The 25235-nt window shown below is 39.3% G+C and overlaps 1 protein-coding gene across 2 annotated transcripts in view; it reads right to left on the minus strand.

Moving 5' to 3' along the window:
• NCAM2 (neural cell adhesion molecule 2) overlaps positions 1 to 25235 on the minus strand; it is a 691500-nt gene that overhangs the window by 28428 nt on the left and 637837 nt on the right. The window contains exon 16 of one of the 2 annotated variants that reach the window (XM_019524736.1): positions 15084 to 16250. The exons of the other annotated variant lie outside the window; for it this stretch is intronic. Within the exon in view, the coding sequence (XP_019380281.1) occupies positions 16144 to 16250 (107 nt within the window). The 3' untranslated portion in view covers positions 15084 to 16143. Of the gene's footprint in view, positions 1 to 15083; positions 16251 to 25235 lie in introns of those variants that run through there. 2 annotated transcript variants of the gene reach the window in all.

Genomic DNA, 25235 nt, shown 5'->3' on the forward strand with positions numbered 1-25235 from the left:
GTAGTGGTGTAAAGCTCTATTATTCCAATTTGGTTACAATTATACTAATTGAAACTGGCGTAAACAAACAGTACAAGATACAATGGAAAGTCAGTACTAAGATTACAAAATATCCCTTTCTTTGAAATATCTTGTAAAAACCACTATATAGGGTTTAGAAACTAAACCAAATGAAAGACAGGTGGTAGCATAGGCGGAAGAAAGGGGGGGTGATGGCACGTAGCCCCCCCAAATACAGGGCACCAGTAGGGCTACAAGGTGGCCCAACTATGGGCTTCCAGTGGCTGCAGCCGGGGTGGTGAGGGAATGGGGGTGGGTTTGGGGCAGGCGCTGCCTGCTGGGGCTGAGCTGGGGACAGAGCTGTAAGCAGCTCATTTGGGGAGCTTGGGGCAGAGGGGGGGCACAGCTCCTGCTGCTATATGCCCCATGAGAGAGCATTGGGGGAAAATGCCTCCAGATCCACATGGGGGGGAGGCGGGCTGCCCCTGTGGGGTGGGAATGCATTGGGCTCTTCCCAGGGAGATTGGGCCAGGCTGTGCTTGGGGCAGATGGCGCTGGGAGGGGGGGTATGGGTGTAGCTGCAATCACCTCAAAATTTGCCCTAGCCCCCTGACCACCCCCTCTCCCAGCACCACTGCTGTCTGCTCCGAGTTCAGCACGGCACAACCCCCAATGGGAAGAGCACGTCATAGCCTGGCCCCAACCCGCAACAGCAGTCTGCTTCCTCCCATGCAGATCTGGGGACACATGCCACCCATGACCTCCCAGGGTGTACACAGCGGCAGGAGCTGCTACCCCCTCCCCACGCTAGGCACCCCTGGACAAACTGCTCATGGCTCTGTCCCACACCCCATTTGGGGGGGCTGAGCATGTGTGCACGTGCTCAGCCCCCCCACCTCCACCCCATATACTTTTTCCTGCCTCTGCGTATGGTGTGGTAGAATTATTTTTTGAAAATACTACATGGGAAACTGGCAGGAGAATAATTATCCTGCTTAGACCTTTCTTCCAACTGACCTCTTGCACTCACTACAGAGGCTGTCAAAGATCGTGAATAAGTGGTGCTCCACATGAAGCATCTTAAAAATAGTACCTAAAATCAAAAGGGACAGTCTTAGCTTCTATGCATGCTCTGGAAGTCTGCTTTGATTTAATTACTTCCAAGGCTTATTTACTCCATTCAAAAACTCTTGTTATGATTCAAAAGGAATATCTCTTGATAACCATTCCAAAAAATGGAACACAATACTGTAGAATTTAAAAGGCGGAATGAAGATAATGCTGAAGACAAGGCATCTCTAGATTGTGAAACTGGTTAGAAAGTTCAAGAACATATATTATTAATGTGTTAGAATTACCTACAGATGTAGGCTAGACTGTGCAACTTTTACACTGAGGAATACTGAGTCGAACAGAATTCAGCTGGGATTATTTGTGTGGAAATGTTCTGAATAGCATGAGAAAAATGTAAAGTTGTTGCTTCTAAGTTAGATTTGTATACATTATTAACATTATTAAAAAAAAAAAATACTGTTTTTGTTCCTGCTTTTTCAAGGCCTGATCCTTCTCTTGAGGTTCACAGTGGTGAAAAAAAGGGGACTAAGTTTGTAAGTTCTATACACTCTGAATAAAGAACAAAGAAACTTCTGTCATCTATTGTCAGTGTAGTTAGCATCTGATGAAGGAAGCTGCTTATAAAAGCATCTCTGATTTAGTTAGTCTATAGGGTGCAAAACTACTCTACCTTCTGCCTACCCTTCACTACCACTGGAGGCTGGACATCTCTATCTTCTTTTTGACCAAATGTAGAAAAACAGAGGAACATACGCAGTTTTCTTCTGGTGACAAAGGATAAACAGAGGAACATTCTTTACCCAAGGATAAACAAGCACACAGGAAAATAGTTTTTCATCTATAGACAGTTTCTTTCCCTGAAAATTTCATTTTCAATACAATTTTTCCAAGCCAAAGTCTGTGCTACTGTTTGAAGGAAAAGTATTTCTAAGGATGATGTCAAGGCTTTGTAATGGATCCAAGATCTGGGTCAAGAGGCTTGTACACCTCCTATTGTACACCTCTCTGTTCCTACCTCCCTCTCCCACATACTTTCACTTCTTGGTCAATGCAAGCTATTGCCAGAGCTCTGCGTGAGTGGTGAGTTCAGAGCTCATCGCCGATCAGGCAGGTGAGTTCACAGTGGATCAGGTGGGGATTGGTTAGATCCCCTGCTTTCACACAACAACAGAGCCCAGGGGGTGAATTCTGATGCTGCTCTCCCTTTTCCTTCATGTTCTCTCCACTGAATTCAGCAGCAGGGGAATGAAGTGGGTGAGTGACCATGGCACAGCTCACCCTCTGGAGTCTCATGCTGAAAGCTCACGTGACACAGCCAAACAGATTGTGACTACACTGCTGCACCTCCACTGGATCTGCTCTGGCTGTGACTTACTGACATAAATATGGATTACATTACCCTGATATATTTATATCTTAATACTCTATGAATATGAATAGCTTTGATTTTACAAAGACAGCGTCTGGAATATTTATTACTATTTTTTTAAGCTTAATGTGTCATTTAGTTATGTGTACCTTGGAATTGAAAATCTGTCATTCCTTGCATATGGACTTTTATTTAGCAACAACCTAGACTATATTAGCACATTGTTTATTTTATCCTTGCTTTGCTTTTGTTTGTTAATTTGTTGTTTGGTTTTGTTGTGGCAGTTTTCACCAGTGGTGCTTTCATATGAACATATACTATTCTTCTGCTTTGCTACTGCCTTCTGTTTTGTCAGATGTATGAAAAACTAATTATTGTAGTATACTTTTCTGAAGTTAAAGGGAAGGAAATTAATTAAAATTAAATACAGTTGTAATATTTGTATTTAGTTCTGAGAACCAAGAACTTCTCACATATTAAATACTATAACCATTTTGTAAAATCGAAATAGTGTACATAAAGAAAAAATATGCACAGACATAAACAAATATAAACAGAGACATGGACAAATATTAAATGACCTCTCTTCCATTTTAATCCAAGTCATTATTCAGTGGCTTCCTGATGCTATGACAAGATTCCCCCCTTTATTTCTTGGGGGATGCAAGTACAGACATATGCATCAAACTGGAATTGACTTCTTAATCGATGAACACAACAGTTTCTCCAGTCAAAAAAAGTAATTTTCATATCCTTGTCATGTCTATAGCTTTTTTTATAGTCCTCCTTTTCTTAGGAGGATTATTAACAGAATGTTTCCAATATTGACCATATATATCAGCCCACAGATAGCATAAAAATAGTACTTTGTTTAAACTGTGCCTTAACTCTTTAATTTGGCTGCCACGTTTGGCTGCTTTGTGGTAAACAAAAAGGTCTTCATTTCTCAGGATAACTATAGGGACTTTAGACCAGATAAACTATCCAACATTTTTTGTGCCCTCAAAGTAATTTTGCAATTAAGTGCCAGCCATAGAATCATAGAAAATTGGGGTTGGGAGAGACCTCAGGAAAGCATCTAGTCCAACCCCTTGCTCAAAGCAGGACCATCCCCAGCTAAAACATTCCAGCCAGGGCTTTGTCAAGCTGGGCCTTAAAAACCTACAAAGATGGAGATTCCATCATCTCTCTAGTCTAGGTAACTTGTTCAACACCCTTCTAGTGAGATCATTGCTACTTGTTCTGTCATCCGTCACCACTGTCAGGTAGTTTAAACCCAGTTCCCTCAGCCTCTCCTCATAAATCGTGTGTTCCAACCCTAACCCATTTTCACTGCTCTCTGCTGAGCTGTATCCAACTTGTCCACATCCTTTCTATAGTGGGGGCCCCAAAACCAGACACGGTGCTCCAGATGTGACCTCACCAGTGCAGAATAGAGTGGAATAATTACTTCTCTCTATCTGCTGGCAATGTTTTTACTAATGCAGCCCAGTACGCCGTTAGCCTTCTTGGCCACAAGGGTACACTGCTGACTCATATCCATATTATTGTCCACTATAACCTCCAAGTCCTTTTCTGCAGAACTGGTGCTTAGTCAGTTAGTCCCCAGCCTGTACTGGTGCATGGGATTCTTCTGTCCTAAGTGCAGGAATCTGCATTTGTCCTTGTTGCACTTTGTGTGATATCTTTTGGCCCAATCCTTCAATTTGTCTAGGTCACTCAAAATCCTAGCCCTACCCCCCAGTGTATCTTCTACACCCCCCAGCTTGGTGTTGAAAAATAACAGGTTTACATAAATGTTTACTATGGGAACGTGGTATGATAGTGTGAGACAGTGGATGGTTGGTGACAATCAGCCATGTTCCTTTCAGTGTATTTCCTTTTACAAAATAATTGGTACTTTTACAGAGACATATTCAATGCTCATTTAATTTGGAATGATCTCTTTTTGAAATGACATCTTTCTCTTAGAATGAATATTATTGAAGGGCAGGTTCAAAGCATCTGAAAAATATGTTCTTCCTTGCCTGATATGTTCAACAAAAAGCTCATTCTGACAATGTGATTTAGATGCAGTTTTGTGAAATGAGAAAATATAGAGATAATACAACCACTTCAGATGTATAAATATGGTGAAGGTTGCCTCAAACATTCTCCTTGTAAATACTTAGTTACTGTGGCCATAAACCTGTTCATATTGAAGGCAGCTGCTAAGCTCCTATTGACTCCAGTGAGGGGAACCACCAGAAATGAAAATGTGTTGGACATGACAGAGAACATTGGGACAGGAGGAACTGATTATTCAGTTTCATAGGTGAGGTAGCCTGCACTGGTATTAAGATAATCAGGTTTAAGGTGATACATTTCCAAAGCTGTGGGTGCCCGAAAGGACGCTCATCAGGAATGCTATGTTTTTCTTGTAAATTCTTGGGTGAGAAACATTTTTTTTAATCATACTCATATTTGGCAAGTCTACATGTTTTTAATCATACTCATATTTGGCAAGTCTACTGCGGGAGCAGTCTACTCTTGAGTAAACTACTTGAGAGTAAATTCCCCAGCCATGCATCTACACATATAGATATGTGGGAGCAGATGTGCTGCTCCTAGCAGCAGACTGCTCCCATGCTCTGTAACAGGCCCTGGAGCAGCCAGGGGGAGCTCTAGGCTCCATCTCAGTGCTAGCTCAGGGGCTAGGACACAGCTGTCTCCTAGCAGGGGCTGGGGCATTGGGACAAGGAACTCCCAGTCCTGGTCCCATGGTCATGGAGCAGAGGCTGCTCCTTGCTGCCAGGCCAGGGGAACATTGTCCATGCCTGGGCTCTTGTGGTGGAGCTCACCTTGGGAGATCCTTATATCCCAGCTCGGAGCCCGCAACCGAGGGCTTGGGCTGGGAGATAAGGATCTCCCAGCCCTAGCCCTGTGACTGCTGAGAGATAAGAAGCTGACTGCTGTCGGGACAGGGTGCCTGGGCTCTGGTGGTAGAGCCTGCCCTGGCAGCAGGCAGCTCCCAAGGGCAGAGAGCAATATCCTGCCCCCTACTGCCTGGGAACACATTTGCAAAGGTAGCAAATTTACACAGGTAGCAAATTTACTCATGATTAGAGCAAATCATTGTGCAGTAAGCATCTGCACATGTAGACCGTAATGCTTATTGTGCAGTAATTTGCTCCAGTCTCAAGTAAAGCATCCTACAAGAAAGTGTGTAGTTGAATATGAATTGAAAGTGTGCCTCTGGAGTTGCAGCCTATCACAATTAAAAGTGAAGATTTTTAAATAGCCATAGGAACATATTTTCAGACGACCTTCCTGAAGTCTCAGAAGTTGGGAGTTCTATGAGAAGCTGTGGTGTCTTCCTTGATGAAGCTCTCCTATTGGATGCATCAGAAGGAAGAGAAGAGCAAGCAGAATTAATTTCTTCACTATATGCCTCCCTATTAAATTGCCTGACTGCTTTGCAGTTTCTGAAAAATCCATGAAATTGCAAATTAAGTAGGTCCATAGAAGTGATACAATTTGTGTGTAGACAGGCCCTAAAAGACATATAATTCCATGCATTTCTAGAGCCACTACACATACATCAAGGAAAAGCGGTGTGGTAATTACATATTTCCCCTTCAAGCGGAGTAATGTAGTAGCCACCATTAAGCGGAAGATAAAAATGGTGGAAATGGAATTTTCTCTTAAAAAGATATTCACTATGGGGATCAAATATTGCCATTAACCATTAAAATAAAAAAAAATGTATGTAAAGGTCAAAATTCTATTTGGCTAATTGTGATGTATAAAGGAAATACAAGACAAGGACAAGAGGGTTCATCAGTAATAAAGAAAATACAGATAAGGAAGCTTTAAGTCAGTTTTCTTTATTACAAAAATGAAGACAAAGGCTGCATAAAATAAAAAGGACTTTGAACAACAAATGAAAAACATGCATAACATTACATACATTTCTTGACAGTACGTTTGGAAAGATGTTGAGGGTCATTACATTTGCACTAGGCACACATTTTTCAGGGAAAGAATGGAGAGATGGCAGTAGTACTGCATGCATAAGAAAAGACAAAGGGGCAGAATGTCAGTGAAACACAAATGGGATGGAGAAAAGAAATTAAAAGTTAATGTTTCACAAAGTATTACTATTATTTGAAACCCAGAAACTTTGCTGTTATCTTTTTTTTTTTGAAAATGGAATTTTACAGAGAAGATAGTCCTTACAGTATTTTACACAGAAGCAGACTGAGTACATAGTGTATGTGACTTTTTAATAGTACTGGAAATATACAATGGATCAGATTTGCTTTGCTTGTGCTACACTTCAATGAACGTGTAGCCTAATAAAAATATATATGGAATAATATGATTTCTGAAAATAGTTGTTTTTCCATGGAGAAAAGTTTTAGATTTTTAAAATAAATATTAAATACTATTAAAGTTAATATAATAAAATATGGTGTGCCGATAATGGCAAGAATGTCTGCTATAATTTTTTAGGATTATATAAAATAAAGGTGCAAAAACTGAGTGATAGTAGCAACATGGTTTAAACTCAGTGACTTAAAAATAATTATACTTAATTACTCAGATCCCTACAAACACACAAATGCTTAAATATAAGTACATAAGTAGTTCCATTGACTTTCATGAGATGACTCAGATGCTGAAAGTTAAACTCAGGTGTTAGTATTTGCAAATTGGAGCCTGATGCTCTTGCTCCTCTGACACACACACTTTTTAATAATTGGGTTAGATGTTTTTAGAAAATATTTCATGACAGAAGCTAGTTCATAATCTATTTATGTTTACTACATAGAATTATAAAATGCACGCTATTCATGTGTTAACTTCTCAAACATTAAATTACCTAATGAATTCAAGTACTATATATAACATGCAAATAGTAAATTAGTACCCTCAAAGGTGAACTCTAAACCTTACACATTTTTGTTTGTTAATTTACATAAAACATATCCTATCATATGTTAAACTCCTATCTACTTAATCCAGATTAATTCAGAACAGTATGTGTTCAGCCTTTAATGATTAACAGTTGTATTTAATTTCATATATCATTATTAGTCTGTATTTCATTAAGTACGTGTAATATTTTTCTATATGACACTATAGAGAGGCATCTACATCATAGTCTAGTCTCTTCTACGAGATTAGATTTTCTACTAGTTGTCACAGATGGGTAAGATTGGAAGTCATAAATATTTTAACTACTTAATAGAAATGGAAAACCAATTATTAAGAGACAACAGTGTTAAAGAAAGGAACATTTCTCTGGAGGAATAATTGCCCTCAGACCAGTACAGTGACTGCTGAAAAGGTGAAACAGGCCACTGCACAGATCTCATACACAGGAGGTATATTCCACATCAACGAACTGTGTGCGCCTACAAAAATTATGAAACAACTATACCTTAATGATATACGTCTTCAGAGCTACCATTTATAAAGAGATAAATCCTGGAAAATATGCAGATTTTCCAAAGCTGAAATTTTGGCTTTCAAGGACCATAATTTTCTGACATATGCTTTTATCACTAGTATTTTAAAAATAAAATATACATCTAGTGAATATTTGGATAGGTAGCATTATGTATTTTCATGTGTGAGAGCCAGGTAATTAGAGATCACATTATCCTAACTTCTTAGATATTTATTAGGAGCTGAAGGCATGATTGGTCTCATTTCATGCTATTTGGGATCACAGTCTTAACAGCTAACCATGGTGCAGGCTACTATCTCGTAAGATGATCTCAGTATCTCAGCTACAGCTCTCAGGGTGCATCTACACATGCACAGTGCAGCTGAATAAACTCTAACATAATTCACATCAGAGTTTATTGCTCCCAGATGCAGTGTTTACACATGCGCCAGGACCACAGCATGTTAAGTCAAGTCAGAGCAGCCCTGCCTGGCAGGGAGCCTGGGGGAACAGCATGCCAGCCCAGAGCTGCTCTGCCCCATCTCAGTGTGCTGCAGAGGGGCTAGCTGGGGCACAAAGGTGCTACAGTGCAGGGCTAGCTGGGGGACAGCCCCACACTGTAGCACCCTTGTGCCCCACCTAGCCTCAGTCACAGTCTACACATGTTGAGCGTGGCTGTGCAAAGCTTCGGTCCCCAATTCGATTCAGTGGAGATTCGGACCGATTTGGTAGCTGAATCTCTGAATCCAAATTGAATCAGAGGACCATTTAATCTCTCTGACTTGAATCAGAATCCTCCGAATCAATTTGGATTTGGAAAGATTTGGACACAGACACAGCTTTAAATGTTTTTTTTACATACCTCTAGGTAGCAGGTGGCTCATGAATGCTACAATGGTGGGGCACATGGAGTGCCCAACAGAAGTGTGGGGGGCTCCCCAGCATGCTCGGCAGCAGACCCAGAAGTGGACCAGAAGCACTTCTGGTCCATCATGGAGCATGAAGAGCCCTCCCCCCTTGCCTCCCTGGCTTGGTGACTGGTGCCTCCTGGGTCTGGGTGGGCACCCAGGGTCCCCCCATGGCCTATCACCGAGCCAGGGGAGTATGCCCCCCCCCATGTGCTCCCTGGTGGACCCAGAAGTGGACCGGAACCACTTCCGGGTTCACTGCTGAGCACATGGAGGGCCCCCCCCTCCCACTCCTGTGGGATGCTCCATCTGCCCCAGCACTGCAGCATTAACAAGCAGTGCTGGTACCTTGAGGCATGCAGAAAAAACATTTAAAGCTGTGTCTATGGCTGAATCGCCGATTCTCTGAATCAGCATCGCATTTTCAGATTCGGATTCAGCTAAATCGAATTAGTGACAGTGATTTAAATAACGAACTGAATCACTGTCCCCGATTCAGGCCGAATCCAAATCCAAATCCAAATCAAATAAAGCCTGCTTTGCACACCCCTAGTGCTGAGGTGCACCAAACAACTCTGCCATAGAATAGTACTCATGTCAGGCAGTACTATCCTACAATGGAGTTACTTAGTTTACTTCAGCCCAATAACGCCACATACGTAGACAGTAACACTTTACTGTGGAGCTTAGTCAACTCCACAGTAAAGCACACACGTAAATGCACCCTTTGTAGAGTAAATGTTGAGTATAGAGTGGCTTTTAGAGAAAGGAAGCATAGGAACTGGGCTGGTAAAACAAAACAAAATGAATCTCATCTGACTTAAAGTAAAAAACTAGATGTCAAACCATCTAAAAGGCTGGCATGCATGATAGCAATGATGGTCTGAATCTGTCTTGTTGCATGGAATAGTTCAAGGTTTATTGAGTCAGAGTGAAAGAGTATGAAGGAGCATAACTCTAACCTTACAGTCAAGTGTCACTCACCTGGAAAGGGAAGACTTAATTTCCAATCCCTACTCCCAGGTTCACTGATGTATTTTTCATTAAAGAGTCATTGGATAAAATATACAAAGAGCCACTGGAGCAAGGAGTCTATGTTTTGAAAGATAGGTCATAGGAGACTGACTTCAGAAAATGGTCCAGGTCTGTGAAATTTTAGCGGAAAGCAACATTTTCCCAAAGCCCTAACTAAAACATCTAAATCTCAAGGGAGCAGTTTGGAAGAGACAGCCTTAGCATAAGTATTTCACATTTGGTTAAGAAATAAATATCCGTTAAGTGTTCCCCACAATGCAATGTATTAGAAGAGTAGGTGCCTAACACCAGCTTCTGGATTGTAAGGACATCATGGTAAGCACAGCAAACAGCAACAAAGCAATAAACAACTGTCATGAGAAGTGCTGTAAGCTATTATCTTCTGGTAATCTATTGTAAGTGGATCCCAAGAACCAAATAGGGCTCCAACCACTCAGAGGTCTGAAAAATGCAATATTTTCAGCCAATCTAGATCATGAACAGAGGATTAGGGACATCTAATGTATATGGCTATTTACCTTGTGGTGCCCTGTTCTCGCTTATTAATTAAGATTGTTAGATCTTCTCTTAGCTAGTTTTAATTTTACAGTCAAATGTCTTTTTTATGGACTGTTGAATGGAGGAAGTTGGTGACAGGATCATGAATCTGAACTAGTTCCAGAAATAATCACACTCTAAATTTGATTATTTGCATATTATTATTCCTTTAGTTAAAATGCTGTAAAGGTCATACTGCTGTTAAACATATGAAAACAGCTGCATTTAGTTTCTTACTTCAGTGTGTTCGGCTCCCTAATTATATCACAACTCTGAAACTTGTTTTTATTTAGCTAGACATGGAATTTTTGGTACGTCTATTGTATAAACATCAACACAAATACAAATATAAAAGACAAATGGACATACATGAAATTTATTTGGTTATTATAATGTAGTCATTTATAAATGCTTATCTTCTTCTAACATAGTGATTTATATTCCAAACATTAAAAATAAAGAATGGTATTTTGACTTGTATTTTTATTGTGCAAAGCACTGCTAAATAATTTGTTCATTTTTGGAACTTGTTCCTAATTCAGGTAGCAAGAAAGATAACCTGTTTGAGGAAGACTTTTTAAAAAAACCCTTTCAACCACAGGCAAACTGGAATGAAAAAATATATTAAAAATATTGCTGTTTTGATTTATGTCATGATACGGACACTTTCAAGTATGTACTTTTAAAAGTTTTCTGCACCAGCAATCAGGATTCAAGGCTCAAGTTCAGAAGCAGTATATTTTGGGGACAGCAAAAGTATAAGAGGATGAATATAAGCATCTAAAAAAAATGACAATACTGCAAAAAAGGGAACACATTATACTGCCAATCATAAAAGCTAAGAATCTCTTTTTATAATTACATCATTTAAAGAACACACTCGCTTATTTAACATTTAAGCCCTGCTGATGGCAGAGTACTAAATTAAGTTTGTGAAGATATATTTATCACTTTAATATGGCATAAGCTGCCGAGTGAAAGCTGTTAAGTGTAGCTCTACCAACTATAATTTGATTTACATTGAATCCTCTCCTTCTTCCCTGCTCCTTCCTGTGAGAAAGCATAATATTAAAACAAACTGTATAAGAATGCTCTCTTCCTAATACTTTAATGATCAATGACTACATCTATATATTAGGTACTAATGTCTGGAAATGTGTGACAGTCTGAAAGACAGCCCAAGGACAAACTGGGTGTGTTGACATGAGACACTAACTATGAAGTAGTGTGCCAGGCAAAAACCACATTAATATGCTACTAAACTGTAGTATTAGGCTACTGCATAGTAAGCATCACTAAAATCCTGTGCATCGACACTACTGCACAGTAGCACAAGTTCCTGTGCATGATTTAGTACTCAGTTAACCAAGTACTAAACTTAATGCACAGTAACTATAGTGCATTAATGAACATGTAGAAGTGCTTATTGGGTCCTAATTGTTCTTTATTTTCAATGGTTTGAAGACCACATGATTTTAATGGGTCAGATCCCTGTTCCAAATGAAGCGGCATGAAGCTAATGACTTAACTCACCCTTAGCTCCTGCTGTAGAGAATATGGGCTAAGAAAAGGAGCTGGTTGCCTGCTGTTACACATAATATGCTGCAACTAGATGCAACTTAGAATAAATATGAGTTTTCACTAACTTAACCAAAGGACTGATCTAGTCTCCAGCTGGTCCCAATACCATGGGGAGAAGTTAAAATTACAGAAAGCTGATCCATTGTCTCATTCCCCATGGGTATATAACAATATGCTACCTCAGGGATGGATAAGGGACACTAATGAAATTGTCTCTTAAGCCACAAATTTAGGTTCTATTACAGTTTTCACTGTTTCTGCAGCGAGTCTAAGTAGCTCAGAGATCTACACCTCATTTTGTAGCTGCCTGTCTCCAATATCAGACGTATTTGCTCTGATAAAAATGTCATCAACACAAAAGTACAGCAAATGAGGAGCAGCAGTAGGTAAACTCTTTAGAAACTTTTATACACATGCTTTTAGATACTGTTTGTATCATTTTATAAATGGAAAAACAAAGAACACTTAAGATATTTTATGCCCCAAATGTTGTATTAAATCATGTTAAGTTTGCAAGACAAGCACAGCAAAGCTGAAAACATATCAAAACTAAGGTTGTCTGTGAAAAGTTAATTCAGATTCCTCCTTTATTATTATCCAACCTTTATTTCCATGATCCCATATTATTTTTCTATGGGACCCTTGCCACATCTATAAGCAGGGCGGATAATGCTCAATGAATAAGCAGCTATTTGGTGTTTCTGTGTCATTTAGTGTGTGGTCCCAAACCTTACTTATTGCACGTTATTCAAACTCTGTCATAAAAAAATCAGAAGTATGAATGCCTTCATGGACTTGTATGTGGTGCTTATCACTGTCATCTGAATGCTCTAGAAATGCTATTTAACAGTTCTCCAGCACCCCAGTTACATAACAGATCATTTCCGTTTGGCAGATTAAAACATATTTTCCCTCTGTATAGACTAGTTATTAAAGGGAATAAAATATATTTTGTCAGTGCATTCCACAACTGCTTGCTGATATCAGAGTATGGCTGAATCTCAGGCATCACAGATTTTTCTCTGTTCTTCTACCTTTGTTTCCTACCAAGTCTGACCATTCTACTCCTAATTCTCAGACTCAATCTCCTTCAAAGAGACTTCCTGATCTTGTCTCACTGAAGGCACTTTGCTTCATATTTCCTCATTGAGCCAGAGCTAATCTCCTCTTTACCTGGAACCTTCATGAAATCTGAGTCTTCAGAAGCCCAAAAAGGGGCTTCAAGTCCCCTGGACCACCTGTTACCTTCCATCTACTGTTCTAAGTCTCCATGATCAACATCTCCCAGTCCTTTAGCCCCTCCCTCTTTTCCATCCAAGTACCCTCCTCCTCCACCAGTACTAAGGAACAATCTCCTTGTTGAACAGGACGACCTGGTCTTGTCCATTTCTTGCCCTCTTTGCATGCCAGTCGTTTTCTTTTCTCCTGTATATTGGCTAGGCCCTGACAGAGAAAGGAATAAGAGCATGAAAGACGTTTCTGTTTGGCACACTGGCATCCAGAAGAGACCTCTTCAGGGCAAGTCCTGGTCAGATCATGTATCCCTGAGGTGGAGGAAGGTCAGAACAGATGAAATTTAGGTAACACATTCAATAAGGCCGCTGACAGACGTGAAAAAAAACCCCAAAACAAACAGAGCTTTACTGGAAGAGAAAGTGCACTAGTTTGACCCAGCTCCACAGAATCTGTATAGATTACGTGCTTCAGAGACGTTTTTTAGCACTTTTATTTAATAGCTGATTGAATCAGCTATTAGATAAAAGCATTAAAAATCCCCGCTGAAGCTCACGATCTGTACAGACATTGGGCGAACCGGATCAAACTGACACGATGCCTCTTCCTGGCACGGGGGTGTACTGAGCTGAAAGTAAAGCACTGGTTTTTTGTTTTTTTCCCCCCGCATCTGTAAGAAGCCTAAGTATCTACTGAGCCTATATGCAAAAACAGTGATTTTCAAATTGGGCAACTTTTCATTTGAAAACTTAAAGGCACATTTATAACACAAAAGCAACCCATATGGCAAATTTCAAGTACCTGCTTGAAAACATGGAAGGGCTAGAATATTCTGGACAGTTTGTATGGATATATCTTTTAATCATAGACAAAATTATGTATTTGGTTTGAATCTTGTCTTTAGAGAAGGCTACAAATAGTTGAAACCTTCCTAAAAAGGTCACCCTAAGACAATACGCCAGTATGTAAATATTGGTGTGAACTATTAGTATTTGGCAAAAGTTATAAACAACTCAAAACATAGTTTTAGAACAAGGTGGCACTCCTAACCACACTGCTGCACATGCACAGAACATTTTCCAAGAAATCTCAACTACTTTTTTAAAGTCTAGGTCCTGTATTCACTTCTCAGCTTGGGTTCCAGAACAGCACAAAACTGAAGCATGTCTTAAATTTTAAAAAGTTGACTAGTGTCATTGAAATCAAGTATATAGCTGGGTGCTTTGCTATATAGGAATGGGATTTTTCATGGGCTGAAATTATTTACTCACTTAAGTGACTTGCTGAATTTGGCCCCAAATGTTTAATTACAATGACTAATTATCTTGAAAAGCACATGTGAGTTTCCATTCTGTCATACTAGTGTTATGCTTCTATACCTAAATTCAGATTAATTGAATTGCATTGGCATAAAAGTGATGTTATATGATAATAAATAAGTGCCAAAGATGAAATTATGGCCATTTAATTCAGTAGGCATTTTGTCTTTCTTTGACTTAAATAGGGTTCAATATTTCAAGCAAGGAGCTTGCTAGATTGGCCCTGAATATTCTTTGTTGTGGTAGATATTTTAATTAAAAGATATAAATGTTTTCCTTCCTATTCAAGCAAGCACTGGGAGTTAGACTTGTGCAATTTGGGAAAAAGGAACAGACAGCCTCTTGTGCGTGAGATCAGTCAGTTTTCTAAATTTACATTGCCATTGGCAGCATATGACAAAAGACTATTCATGGTAATTACAAGTAAAAAACCTTCAGGAACAAATTGATGTTTTTTAACAATATGGAAACAGTGCTGATGAAGATGCTCAGGTTTTCTTTAGTCATAATATTGAGATTTGACAAAGTAAAATTGCTTTTGTAAAAAAAAATATAAAATAGTACAAAAACAAATAAAGGAAAATATTTCAACATACTGTGCTATTCTTCCCAATCTCTGTGTTCTGTTGTGAGAACATATAGCATTTTAAAATCACAGGATTTCACAGGACTTTCTTCTTTGAGGAAAATGTCGTAAACTAAATCTTTGCTCTCCCTCAGTTCTCTCCCAGATTAGTTCACTTGTAATAGGATTATGCATTACATGCACTTAGTCCCCGAAGCTGCAATACCAATACAATATGGGTGTAAAATTATGTCCATGTGCATCCCAGCTAAAGTGAATGCGTGTCAATAAGGAAAATAAAAGCTCCACCACGTGTAGTTGAATGTAGCATTAATGTCCACTTTTTAAGCATGCCAAATCATATCTAGTTTCCCGTTCTTTTAAAATACAGGATAAATAACCCTGCATTACTTGTCTTTCAAGACTAACACTATGCTATAGAAATAATGGTTAAGAATGGTAGCTTTTCATTTTCAAGAAGTAGACCCAAGGGACCTCTTAGGATATTACTATGAGGGTCCTATCACATGCATAGAGGAATATTGATAGAGAGGAACAAAGAAAGTAAATTAGATTAATTTGCATTATGTAATGCAATTTTTCATTTAAACATTTTGCAAAAGGATTGATGAAGCAATCATTTAGTAGGGCAAGCAATACATAAATATGTCGAATAAAGACATCATAATGTGTAGGAGGATTAATACAGAAAAAATGTTCCCGTGAAAGACAGATAAAAGTCAAGCAAGGAAACCAACAGCATCCACAATAACATACACATGTCTATGTACAAAATAGACTAATGAAAAACTGAATAAAATAAATCATGTTTCTCTACATTATGTTACATGGTCAGTCTTAATCAATTTGTATTCCTGTGAAATCTTATAGGGTTTCCATACTGAAGAATGTTACTTGTGAGAATTTTCCATGCATTAATTGATAAGTACTTTTCTATGATAGCAATTATTATTGACTATGTCAAGAGAGTTCCAGAAAAGTCCACTTTTTATCCAGGTCTGTATTTACCTTAATCATAAAATTACCAGGTAAAAGAAGAAAACATACTGGTTGTCACAAGAACAACATCAAACCATGCACAAAAGACTTATGGTTACAATGAAAGAAAAAACAGCAGTGTTCTGCTGCCAGGATTGGCTTCCATTTTCACCTCTAGTGCCTTCGCAGCATCTATCTGCATGGACGAGGATTGTTACAGAAAATCAGGAGTGTAAGACAGAAGTACGTTTGAGAAAAAAAAAGTGGAAAAGTTCATAAAATATTTGAAAAAAAGAAAGAATTAAAAGGAAAAAAGTGACAGTGAGAAAGAAAAAAAGAGAAAAAATAATTAATGCATTGTTTATACAACGTGAGACAGCTGTTTAAAAACAATCACTCTAATAGAACAATAAATTACACTGAAAATATTCTAACTGAAGTGCCTTTGAAGTCACAGGAGAGACAGACTGGACACTGAAGTTTCTAACTTACAAACGATATCTTATTTGTACAGAATCAATGCATAACTCTCACACTTGCCCAGTAATCAGTGGCAACACTGTTCTGGAAGAATTACCTTCATAGGCATTCTCTCTGCCTTGGGCCATACCTAGCCAAGTAAGTAAGGGCATACTTTATTTTAAGTATGTCAGCAGTCTCAGTAAACAAGCTGGAGTCTTTGGCTGAATTGGGACCTCATAAATAGTTTCTAAGCTAAACAGAATGATTGTAAGAGAAAAAATGCAAACACTTCTAACTAGTGATGATGATCCTATGTAGTGGACTCTATGTACTTCCAGGAAAACTCAAATGAGCTCATTTTCTGTTTGGAAGAATGCTTGTGAAAAGAAAAAAGCTGTAAATATATGAGTAACTACGAATATTCATGAAGACTGTTGTTGAATCAGGAATCCAGAAGGAGAACCTCTAGCTCATATGTAAAGCAATATTTAATACCAGTCCGCATGCTAAAATATGTATGCTTATATCAGTTGTCAAATTACTAATTGTGAAAAATGAACACATTCTATAAAAAATGCCTGTTCATAGACTGTTCCTCATCACAAACAGTTTGTCAAATGAACGGTTTGCTGCAAGTAGTTCACCCAGCGTTTATATTTAGATTGTGATAAGAGTGCCAGCTTATGCCAGCTGTGAAGGCTAAGCTTTGTAATGTGGGCAATTTTTCCCTTGGAATTTGACTGAGATTGCACAGCTCATTTTACATAGGTCACTGGACAACTAGCAGATGATACAGATTTTTGGACTAATGGGTTAGTGGGAAAAGTTTCCCATCTCCAGAGATGTTCAGGTCTCACAAACTCCCCACAGCTGACATGGCAGCGCAGTGCGTGGAGTATTAATTACACCATTAATGATACTCAATTGTATTTATTGATATTTCATATTTATTGATATTTCTTTGGCATACATGTGGTGACACAGCTAACTATATTAGGTTGAATATTCACTCTTTTTGGAAATATAATCAAAGGTCCAATTTTGTAAATTTGTGTAGCAGTTACAATATGCTTACGTATCTGAATCTCCATAAGCGTATGTAATATTTCTTGAAAGCAATATAAAACAACACTTCATTTAAGATTATGAATATTAACTAACGTTAGCAAGTTAAGTGTACCTTTCTAAAAGGATTTATACAAAAACAATTCAAATGTAGAAAAACTTATACAGACTGGGCACGTCTACTTGCTCTAGCAAGTACTAAATGACTACACAGTAACTGCCGTTATTGCACAGTCCTGTGGAGCTTGAGTCGTTTCTGACCCTACTGTGCAGTAGTGTCAGCATCACAGTTTGTGCCAGCTGATGCTACATTGCTGTAAAGATGAGCTTTGTTGCCATGGCTCACTGCTATGATGATGTAGTGTCTCATGTAGAGGCGCTCACTGAGTAATAGCCCTGGGTATTTAAATGTAGCTAACTTAAAATAATGACTTTTCAGAACTGGTAATGGTAATGGTGAAAGTAGAAGGGAGCATCCCCTCCAAAAAATGTAGCTCAATATATATTGTGCAAGTCCCTGATTATAATAATATAATAATTATTTAAATGTATATGCCACTGCCATAGGTAATACAGGATCCATTTTGTCAGGCACTGTACCAACACACATTGAGAGTCTTCCTCCAGTGTTTACAATCTAAACAGAAAGAGGACAGAGGGTGTGAGAAAGCCTTATAATGCCCTTTTAACAGATGGGGAACTGAGGCACAAACAGTTAAAAGGACTTGCTCAAGGAAACAGTGTCCGGATTTCACACTTATACCGTTTTACCAGTGCTTTTCAAACTTGGCCTACAACAGGAAATGCTGCCTTTGATCTTGTGTGATTTTTTAAATAGGAATAGTAGGGATCCCTCAAATATTCACAGACATACTTGAATAGCATGTTGAAAAGACCAAGAATATAACTAAATAAAACAGTTACTTGAGATTTAAAGAAATTATCCTTAAAATAGATGTGCAGCACATTTTTGAAGGAGTAATGTATATCTGAGCTTTCCAAATCAGTATTTTTCTTTATGAAGTATTATTAAAACCAGCCTGAAAAGGTGCAGTTTGTTTTCCTGAAAATCAACTAAGGTATGTTCTTAAGAGTTTAATTTTTTAGCAAATGTTTGAGAAGCTTAATTGATTTGTGACAGTTATTTTTATACTTCTCCCTCATACATATTCCACAACAATATGCAAAATGACTTTATCTCCAACTTAGTGCTGTACCAGTCCCTTAAAACTTTAAAGCAACATATTACTTGCAATTAGATTTAATATGATAGCTTACTATGAATAGTACAAATAAGAGTATTGTCCATTGACTCTGTGGTTAAATATTTCAACACTGCTTTTCTTAAAGTTTGTTTTTAATTCAAACAATAAGCAAGCCTTAAAGACTAACCATTCCCAAGGGGAAAAAAAAGAAAACTCTCTTTAGCTAAAGTAGAAGTTCTGTTCACACAAAGTTATTTCTCATTTTTTGAGCTTTTTTCTCTGGTTGATTAGTTTTTGTTTTTGCTTTTGCTATGCTATGGATGAATGTACTGCAGTGTGCCTGGTAATGATATGCAGACCTTTATTGACTTGTCTTTCAAATGTCCTACTTTCCTTGGCTATGAGTCGGGCCAATAATGATAGTGTGAGCTTGTTTATGAGTTTGTGTCTCCTTTTGATTCACATCAAGTGCTCCACTGTCAATGTTTGTAAGTGATTTCTAGTCTACTAAGTGTAAAAACCATTAGAGTCTTTGCAGGGAATGGAGCAAGACAACTATTCCTACCCTACAGCGAGAACATGCCATTCCAGTCAGAAAAATGTGCAACTCTCTTTAATGAGAGACTGTTCTTATACCACACATTTCTAGTACTCTTTTGCAAAAACGAATGTGCGCGCTATGGTTTTTACTGGCTATGGCTATTATTTCAGAGTTTTGAGGGGACCATCGATGTGTTGCCAGTTTGGTTATGGATTTCTTTACACATACTCTATTGACTGGATTCCTAGTCATGTGTCATATACTCACAGCATGAAGCTGATAGTTCCTCAGATATACCTAGCTCTCATAGGTGTCACTACCATGTGGAACGTGGCTCTTAAGTTCCCTTCTGCTCATATGCAATATAAAGGAAGATTCTGCTGGAAAATAAAATGAAGCTCCTTCCTGTGAAATTCAAAATTGTTTAGGATTATGCTTTGTATACCTTTTGGTTGCTGTGTTCCCCAGAATAAATTCAATGATCGGGCACAAGTTCTTACAACTAGTCTATTTCCCTTGCCTTCTGGTTTTGGTATGACAATACCCATCAAATTATCAGTAACTTATTTAAGATAACTTAGTAGGCTGGACATTTCAGCTTTGCTTTGCTTTGGATGCACCAATATTGCTATCTGAAAATTTCCTGAGACTCATGCAACATTGGTATCCTCAATGCTGTGCATATGATGCATTATATTTCATTCTTTCTTCATGGTTTGACTATAAACAAACTTGACAGGGCAGAAGAAGCCTTCATGGCTGCACTGGGGAATCTTTCCATCTGGTAGATATCACCCTGACTCTTGACTATTTTGCCTCTACAAAGATGTTCATATGACACTGTGCGGCTACTTTGCGATAACCTCTAATTACTAAATTCTCAGGACCAACCTTCCAAGAAATTCAAGCCTTACATCTAAGTTTGAATACAGAAAGTCTTGGCACAGGAAAGGTATGAAATTACTGGTCTGTAATTGAAAAAAAAGACACACCAAACAACACCTTGCACATGGCTCCCCTGCCACTCCCTTGTAGCTGCCTGGCTGTCTGTCCCAGGGGAGCAGGCAGAGAAGGGTTAACCTGTCTACCCAGTCACTCTTAGGTGGCACTGAAATCCTGGCAGCTGGTCTGGGACTATATACATACATTTGTCTGCTGCAGTGCACTAGAGATCTGGCATGTTGGAGCAGACTTGATTAACTGAGTCTGCTCTGCATGCGAGTTGCGGTGCTCAGCATTGCGTTATATACATTTGTATAAATGGCAAAATGTGCATCAGTGCTGATAAAATGGCGATGGTGTGCTTTTGAACTAAAACACCTTCAATTTGTTTCAAAAGCATCTTCAAAAGCAGTGCTGCCATTTTCTCAGCACTGACGTGCATTTTGCCATTTATACAAATGCATGCACCGTAGCACTGGACACTTTTAAAAGTGCCTGGCGCTGAGGTGCAACCATGTGTACAAATGCCCCTTAGGTCTAAAAACTTAGAGAATCATGGCAGTTCTCACTAGCCTTTAAGTAGAAGCATGAGACTTGTAAACTAGTAGAATGAGTTGAACTACTGGTACATAATTTACCTTAATTGAATTCTTATTTGAATATTTGTGGTACTGGTAGTCTCTCACAAAATTCCACAGAAAGGAAGTACCATAGAAAAAATATTACCTTTTTCATATTTTTGTCTCTATTTTTACTGATATGACACACTTCCGTGTAATTAAGAAGTGGAAGCTAGCATCTGGCATTGGCACTACTCCTTAGTTAAATGTATTGTTATTTAACAAGTCTGCTTTCTGAGCCCATCCTGCAGTTATCCGTTATTACTAGCTGAAATTAATTCTTATTAGGTTTTGGTTGCTGGCAGCACAGTAGAATCAGTGTATCTAAGAATGACTAACTGGAATCCCGTTCCTTCAATATCCAGCAGACTGTTTCATTACAGCCCCTGGGTGGAATTTACACCTGACATGTGATTAAACAGTTAATCACATCTTAAAGTGTAAACTGGCCACACATTCAGGAATAAACTGCAGAATTAAAACAGGAAACCAGCTGCAGAGTTAATACACAAAATATGCATAATAATTTTGAAGCTAGTTTCCATCACATCTTAAACTGAATGTGTGGCAGGGATTACCCCAGATCTGGACTGCTCCAGGGCTCAAATCGTGGAGCCATTCTGATCTGCTGATGATTCGCTGATTGTTGGCCTGTTCTGGAAACTACATAGGGGCTTTAACAGCCTCCTGGGTCCCTGGAGCCAGAGAATGATCAGCTGATTGTTTGGCATCCAACCTGCTGGTTCAGGGGGAGCCTGGGATCATGATTTCAGGCTCCCCCTGTACTGACAATGTGGAAAGACTGTGATCTGATCCCCGATTTCGTTTCTCATTGTCGTAAATTCCCTTTGAGACAATTTCCCTTTGAGTACATTCCTTTTAGATGTCATAAAGCTGTCATCTTAGTCAATATTGATTATTTAAAACATTTCTATGGCATGATGAACACTGACATCTTTGTTACTATAGGGCAAAGCATGAAGATCACAAAGAATATCACATATTAAACAAATTGTCCATCTTTACCCATCACTAAATGACTTGGGTCAGGATGAGTGAAGGTGCTTTAGTACAAGTGACAGCCATTTGCTCAAAAGAGTAAGCAAGATGCTCAACATTGTGACAGGAAAGGTCATTCGTTTCATGAGAACAGCACAGAGACTTTTCTTGGCTGTTAGTACAAAAGACCCTTAACGGATGCAACATTTAAAATAAAAACCTTTTTCTTTAAAAAGAAAAGAAAAGTGCATAGCAAGCAGAAGAAAAACAAATACAAACAAACATGACACATGAAAATCAGGCTGACAGAGCTGCTAGTTATTTTTATCCTAGATTGATTTTTATTGTTTCCTTAATAGATTTGCATTGGAGTAGAATAAGGGAAGAAAGCAACAGTACCTTGTTAGTATAAAACCACTCATTCAGCTATGTTTCAAAACATATCTATCACCTTTACACAAGATACCACTACCATTTAGCTAACAGGCTTTTTAATAGCAATATATTACTGCTAGATAGCCTGAAAAAATCATTGGATATGTAGAAAATGTGATGACCACAATAACCAGTACAACAATAAGTCAGGAAAAGGTTTAATTAAATAAATGTTCTGCCACTAACTATTGGAGATATATGTTACTCACATAAAAGTTCCTGACTGCAAAAAGATTAGCAAACCCTGCATTATCTTTCAAGGTTTGCAATGTACATTACTTATGTTTTCTGATTTGCAACTGTATTGGCTCAGATCTCTCAGCTGTGATCTGGATATTTTGTGCCTGTGCCATTTGTTTAACAGAAAAAGGCTGGCAGGCAGCTGGATCTCCCCAACTGCTGAAGAACTGGCAGCTTCTGTGGGATCCTTGAAAAGTCCTATAGCTTATGACACTAGAGGCGCTGCGTATGAAGTTGTACTACACGATGCTGAAGCCAACAGAGGATTAGCTATAGAATCAAGCATGTGTAATCAGCTCCTCTGACACCCACTCCCTCACTAAACCCAGCAGAAACTGAGCATAGTAAGGGTGTTGTTACAGGTTACCGTTGACATGTATTAAGGATTCTTAAAATGGGAGTGTCTGCACATTAAGGCAGGAAACGTTGAGCTAAGCACCCTCTATTTGTCTCAGATCAGAGACAGTCCTCTTCAGGTGGGGATTAATTTCTGCTAGTGTTAGGGAGCTCATGCTGCAGTCATGTCAGACTGTTCCCCAAGGCTAATTTGAGTTGGGAGTGGTCATCCAGTAGCCAAGGATATACCACTCCCAGTGGACACACCATCCTGAACCACATGACAGCAGGGAGAGGCAACAGCAAGGGAGCCCTAAAGGTAAGAATCCCCCCCCCACCTTCTCTTATGTTGTCTGCAGGCTTCCTCCCCTCCCCCTACTACTCCCATTCTGGGCTCCCCCACCTCTCCTATACCCTGCAGCTCACTCCTCCTGCCCTAGCCTCTTGGGGCTCACCCTACAACACCCTATCTCGTGATCCCTTGGGGACCCACCCCCTGGTCCATTTCCACCCCTGATACCTTAAGGCTCATCTCTCTCCCCCCGGCACTGTGAGGTTCACTTGCCTTCATGTCCCCCAGGGGCTCACCCCCTTCCCTTCTATCCCTTGGAGCTCACTCTCCACCCAATCTCCTCCTCCCCCTCAACCCCCATGGCTCCTGTGCTGCTGGTGCTGTCCTGGTAGCAGGCAGGGACACCTGATACCATCACTGCTGCTGCTGGGTTGAACCCAGCCCCTAGAAGCTGCCAAAGGATAGTGGGGAGCTGCAAGGCAATGGGTCCCAATCTGGGCTGGGAAGGAGGGGGAATGGATTGGCAAGGTCCTGATCAGTCTGGAGGGGCTAGATGTGGGCTGAGGGAAGCTAGCAGGACCCCAATCCTGGAGCTTTTACTGCTCTAGAAAGCCATTAATCAGGGCAGGCATGGAGCAGACTTACCATACCTCTGCTTGTCAGCCCTCTAGGGGCAGGTCACTTCAGTCCAGTTTATGGAAGGTGAGTCCACTTTATGGAGGGTGATCAATCCTTAATTTGCGACTCCTCACAACACAAGCTAGCTTTATAACCCCGATGAAAATTCCTTGGAGTTAGCACATGTTAACTGCAATGTGTAACAATACCTTAGGACTGGGACATGGTATGAACCTTCTCCTACAGAATAGGTAGAAAGCCCACAGTTTAATTCCTGAGCAGCTATTCTAACCAGCAGGGAATTATATTAAAATTGAACACATTTTTTTCAAATGAAAGAAGCCATGGCTCCTGTGCTTGTGCTGAACTCAATGGTACTAGGGCAAGTTAGGTGTCCTCTCAGCAGTTCTACTAGATGTGATGCTCAGCTCTGCCTAAAAAGTAAATCCTCAACAGATGCAGTAGCAGAACTTTAGGTACTAAACAACAGTTCTGAATCTACAAGGTTTTAAGTAACAGCAATTTTGCAATAAAAACATTTTGCGTGCATCAATCATTTACTGAACCACACTGATTCTCTAGAGTCATAAACAATGGGCACATTCAACAATGCTGTCATCAGTGGTCCCTGCTGCTGTGTAGTTTCCCCACTTTATTGCAGAATTACAGCACGGGCAGCCATTTTGGCATTCATTTTTGAGACACCCATGTACTAACATTTGTAAATGTATTTTGATTTAAACATGTGAGTAGACGCATTGAAGTCAAAGATAATAATCACCTGCCAAAAGATAAAAACTTATAAGGACCATGCTCCAACTTTCAGAATTTTGGTCTGGCTGTTCTTGTAATGGGAACGGCAATGCTGTGTTTTTGAGGATGGGATCAAAGATGCTATAGTGAATGCTGTTTAGAGTTTTAGCATCTCCTGGCAGAATAATTCAGATCCTTTAAAAAAGCTTCTACAGAATTTCCATATGATGTTAATTTCACACCCTCATTAGGCCTTGCAAAAATAGTTGTCAAGGAAACTAATTAGTCCTACAATCATAATTGCAATAATTATCCATATCAAGAGGAATACATGCTAAATGTTGCAGCAGTCTGAATTCTCCTTAATGCTAACAGAGGTGATACGAAACAACTGACAGAAAAGACAGCTTACAAACCATGTTTCTGAAACCATGTTTATAAAATAATTTTAAAAGTTCCATCTCCTTTTAGATGTTGGTTACCAGAACTGTCTTATAAATGAAATCAGAGCTTTCATAGTTTCATAGTTTCTAGGGTCGGAAGGGACCTGAGCAGATCATCTAGTCCGACCCCCTGCCATGGCAGGAAGAGCACTGGGGTCAAATGACCCCAATAAGGTGGTCATCCAACCTCCTCTTAAAAACCCCCAGGGTGGGAGCCTGCACCACCTCAC

This window comes from Gavialis gangeticus, unplaced genomic scaffold (genome assembly GCF_001723915.1).
Source record: "Gavialis gangeticus isolate Ggan-Ray unplaced genomic scaffold, GavGan_comp1, whole genome shotgun sequence".
NCBI classification, from domain to species: Eukaryota; Metazoa; Chordata; order Crocodylia; family Gavialidae; genus Gavialis; species Gavialis gangeticus.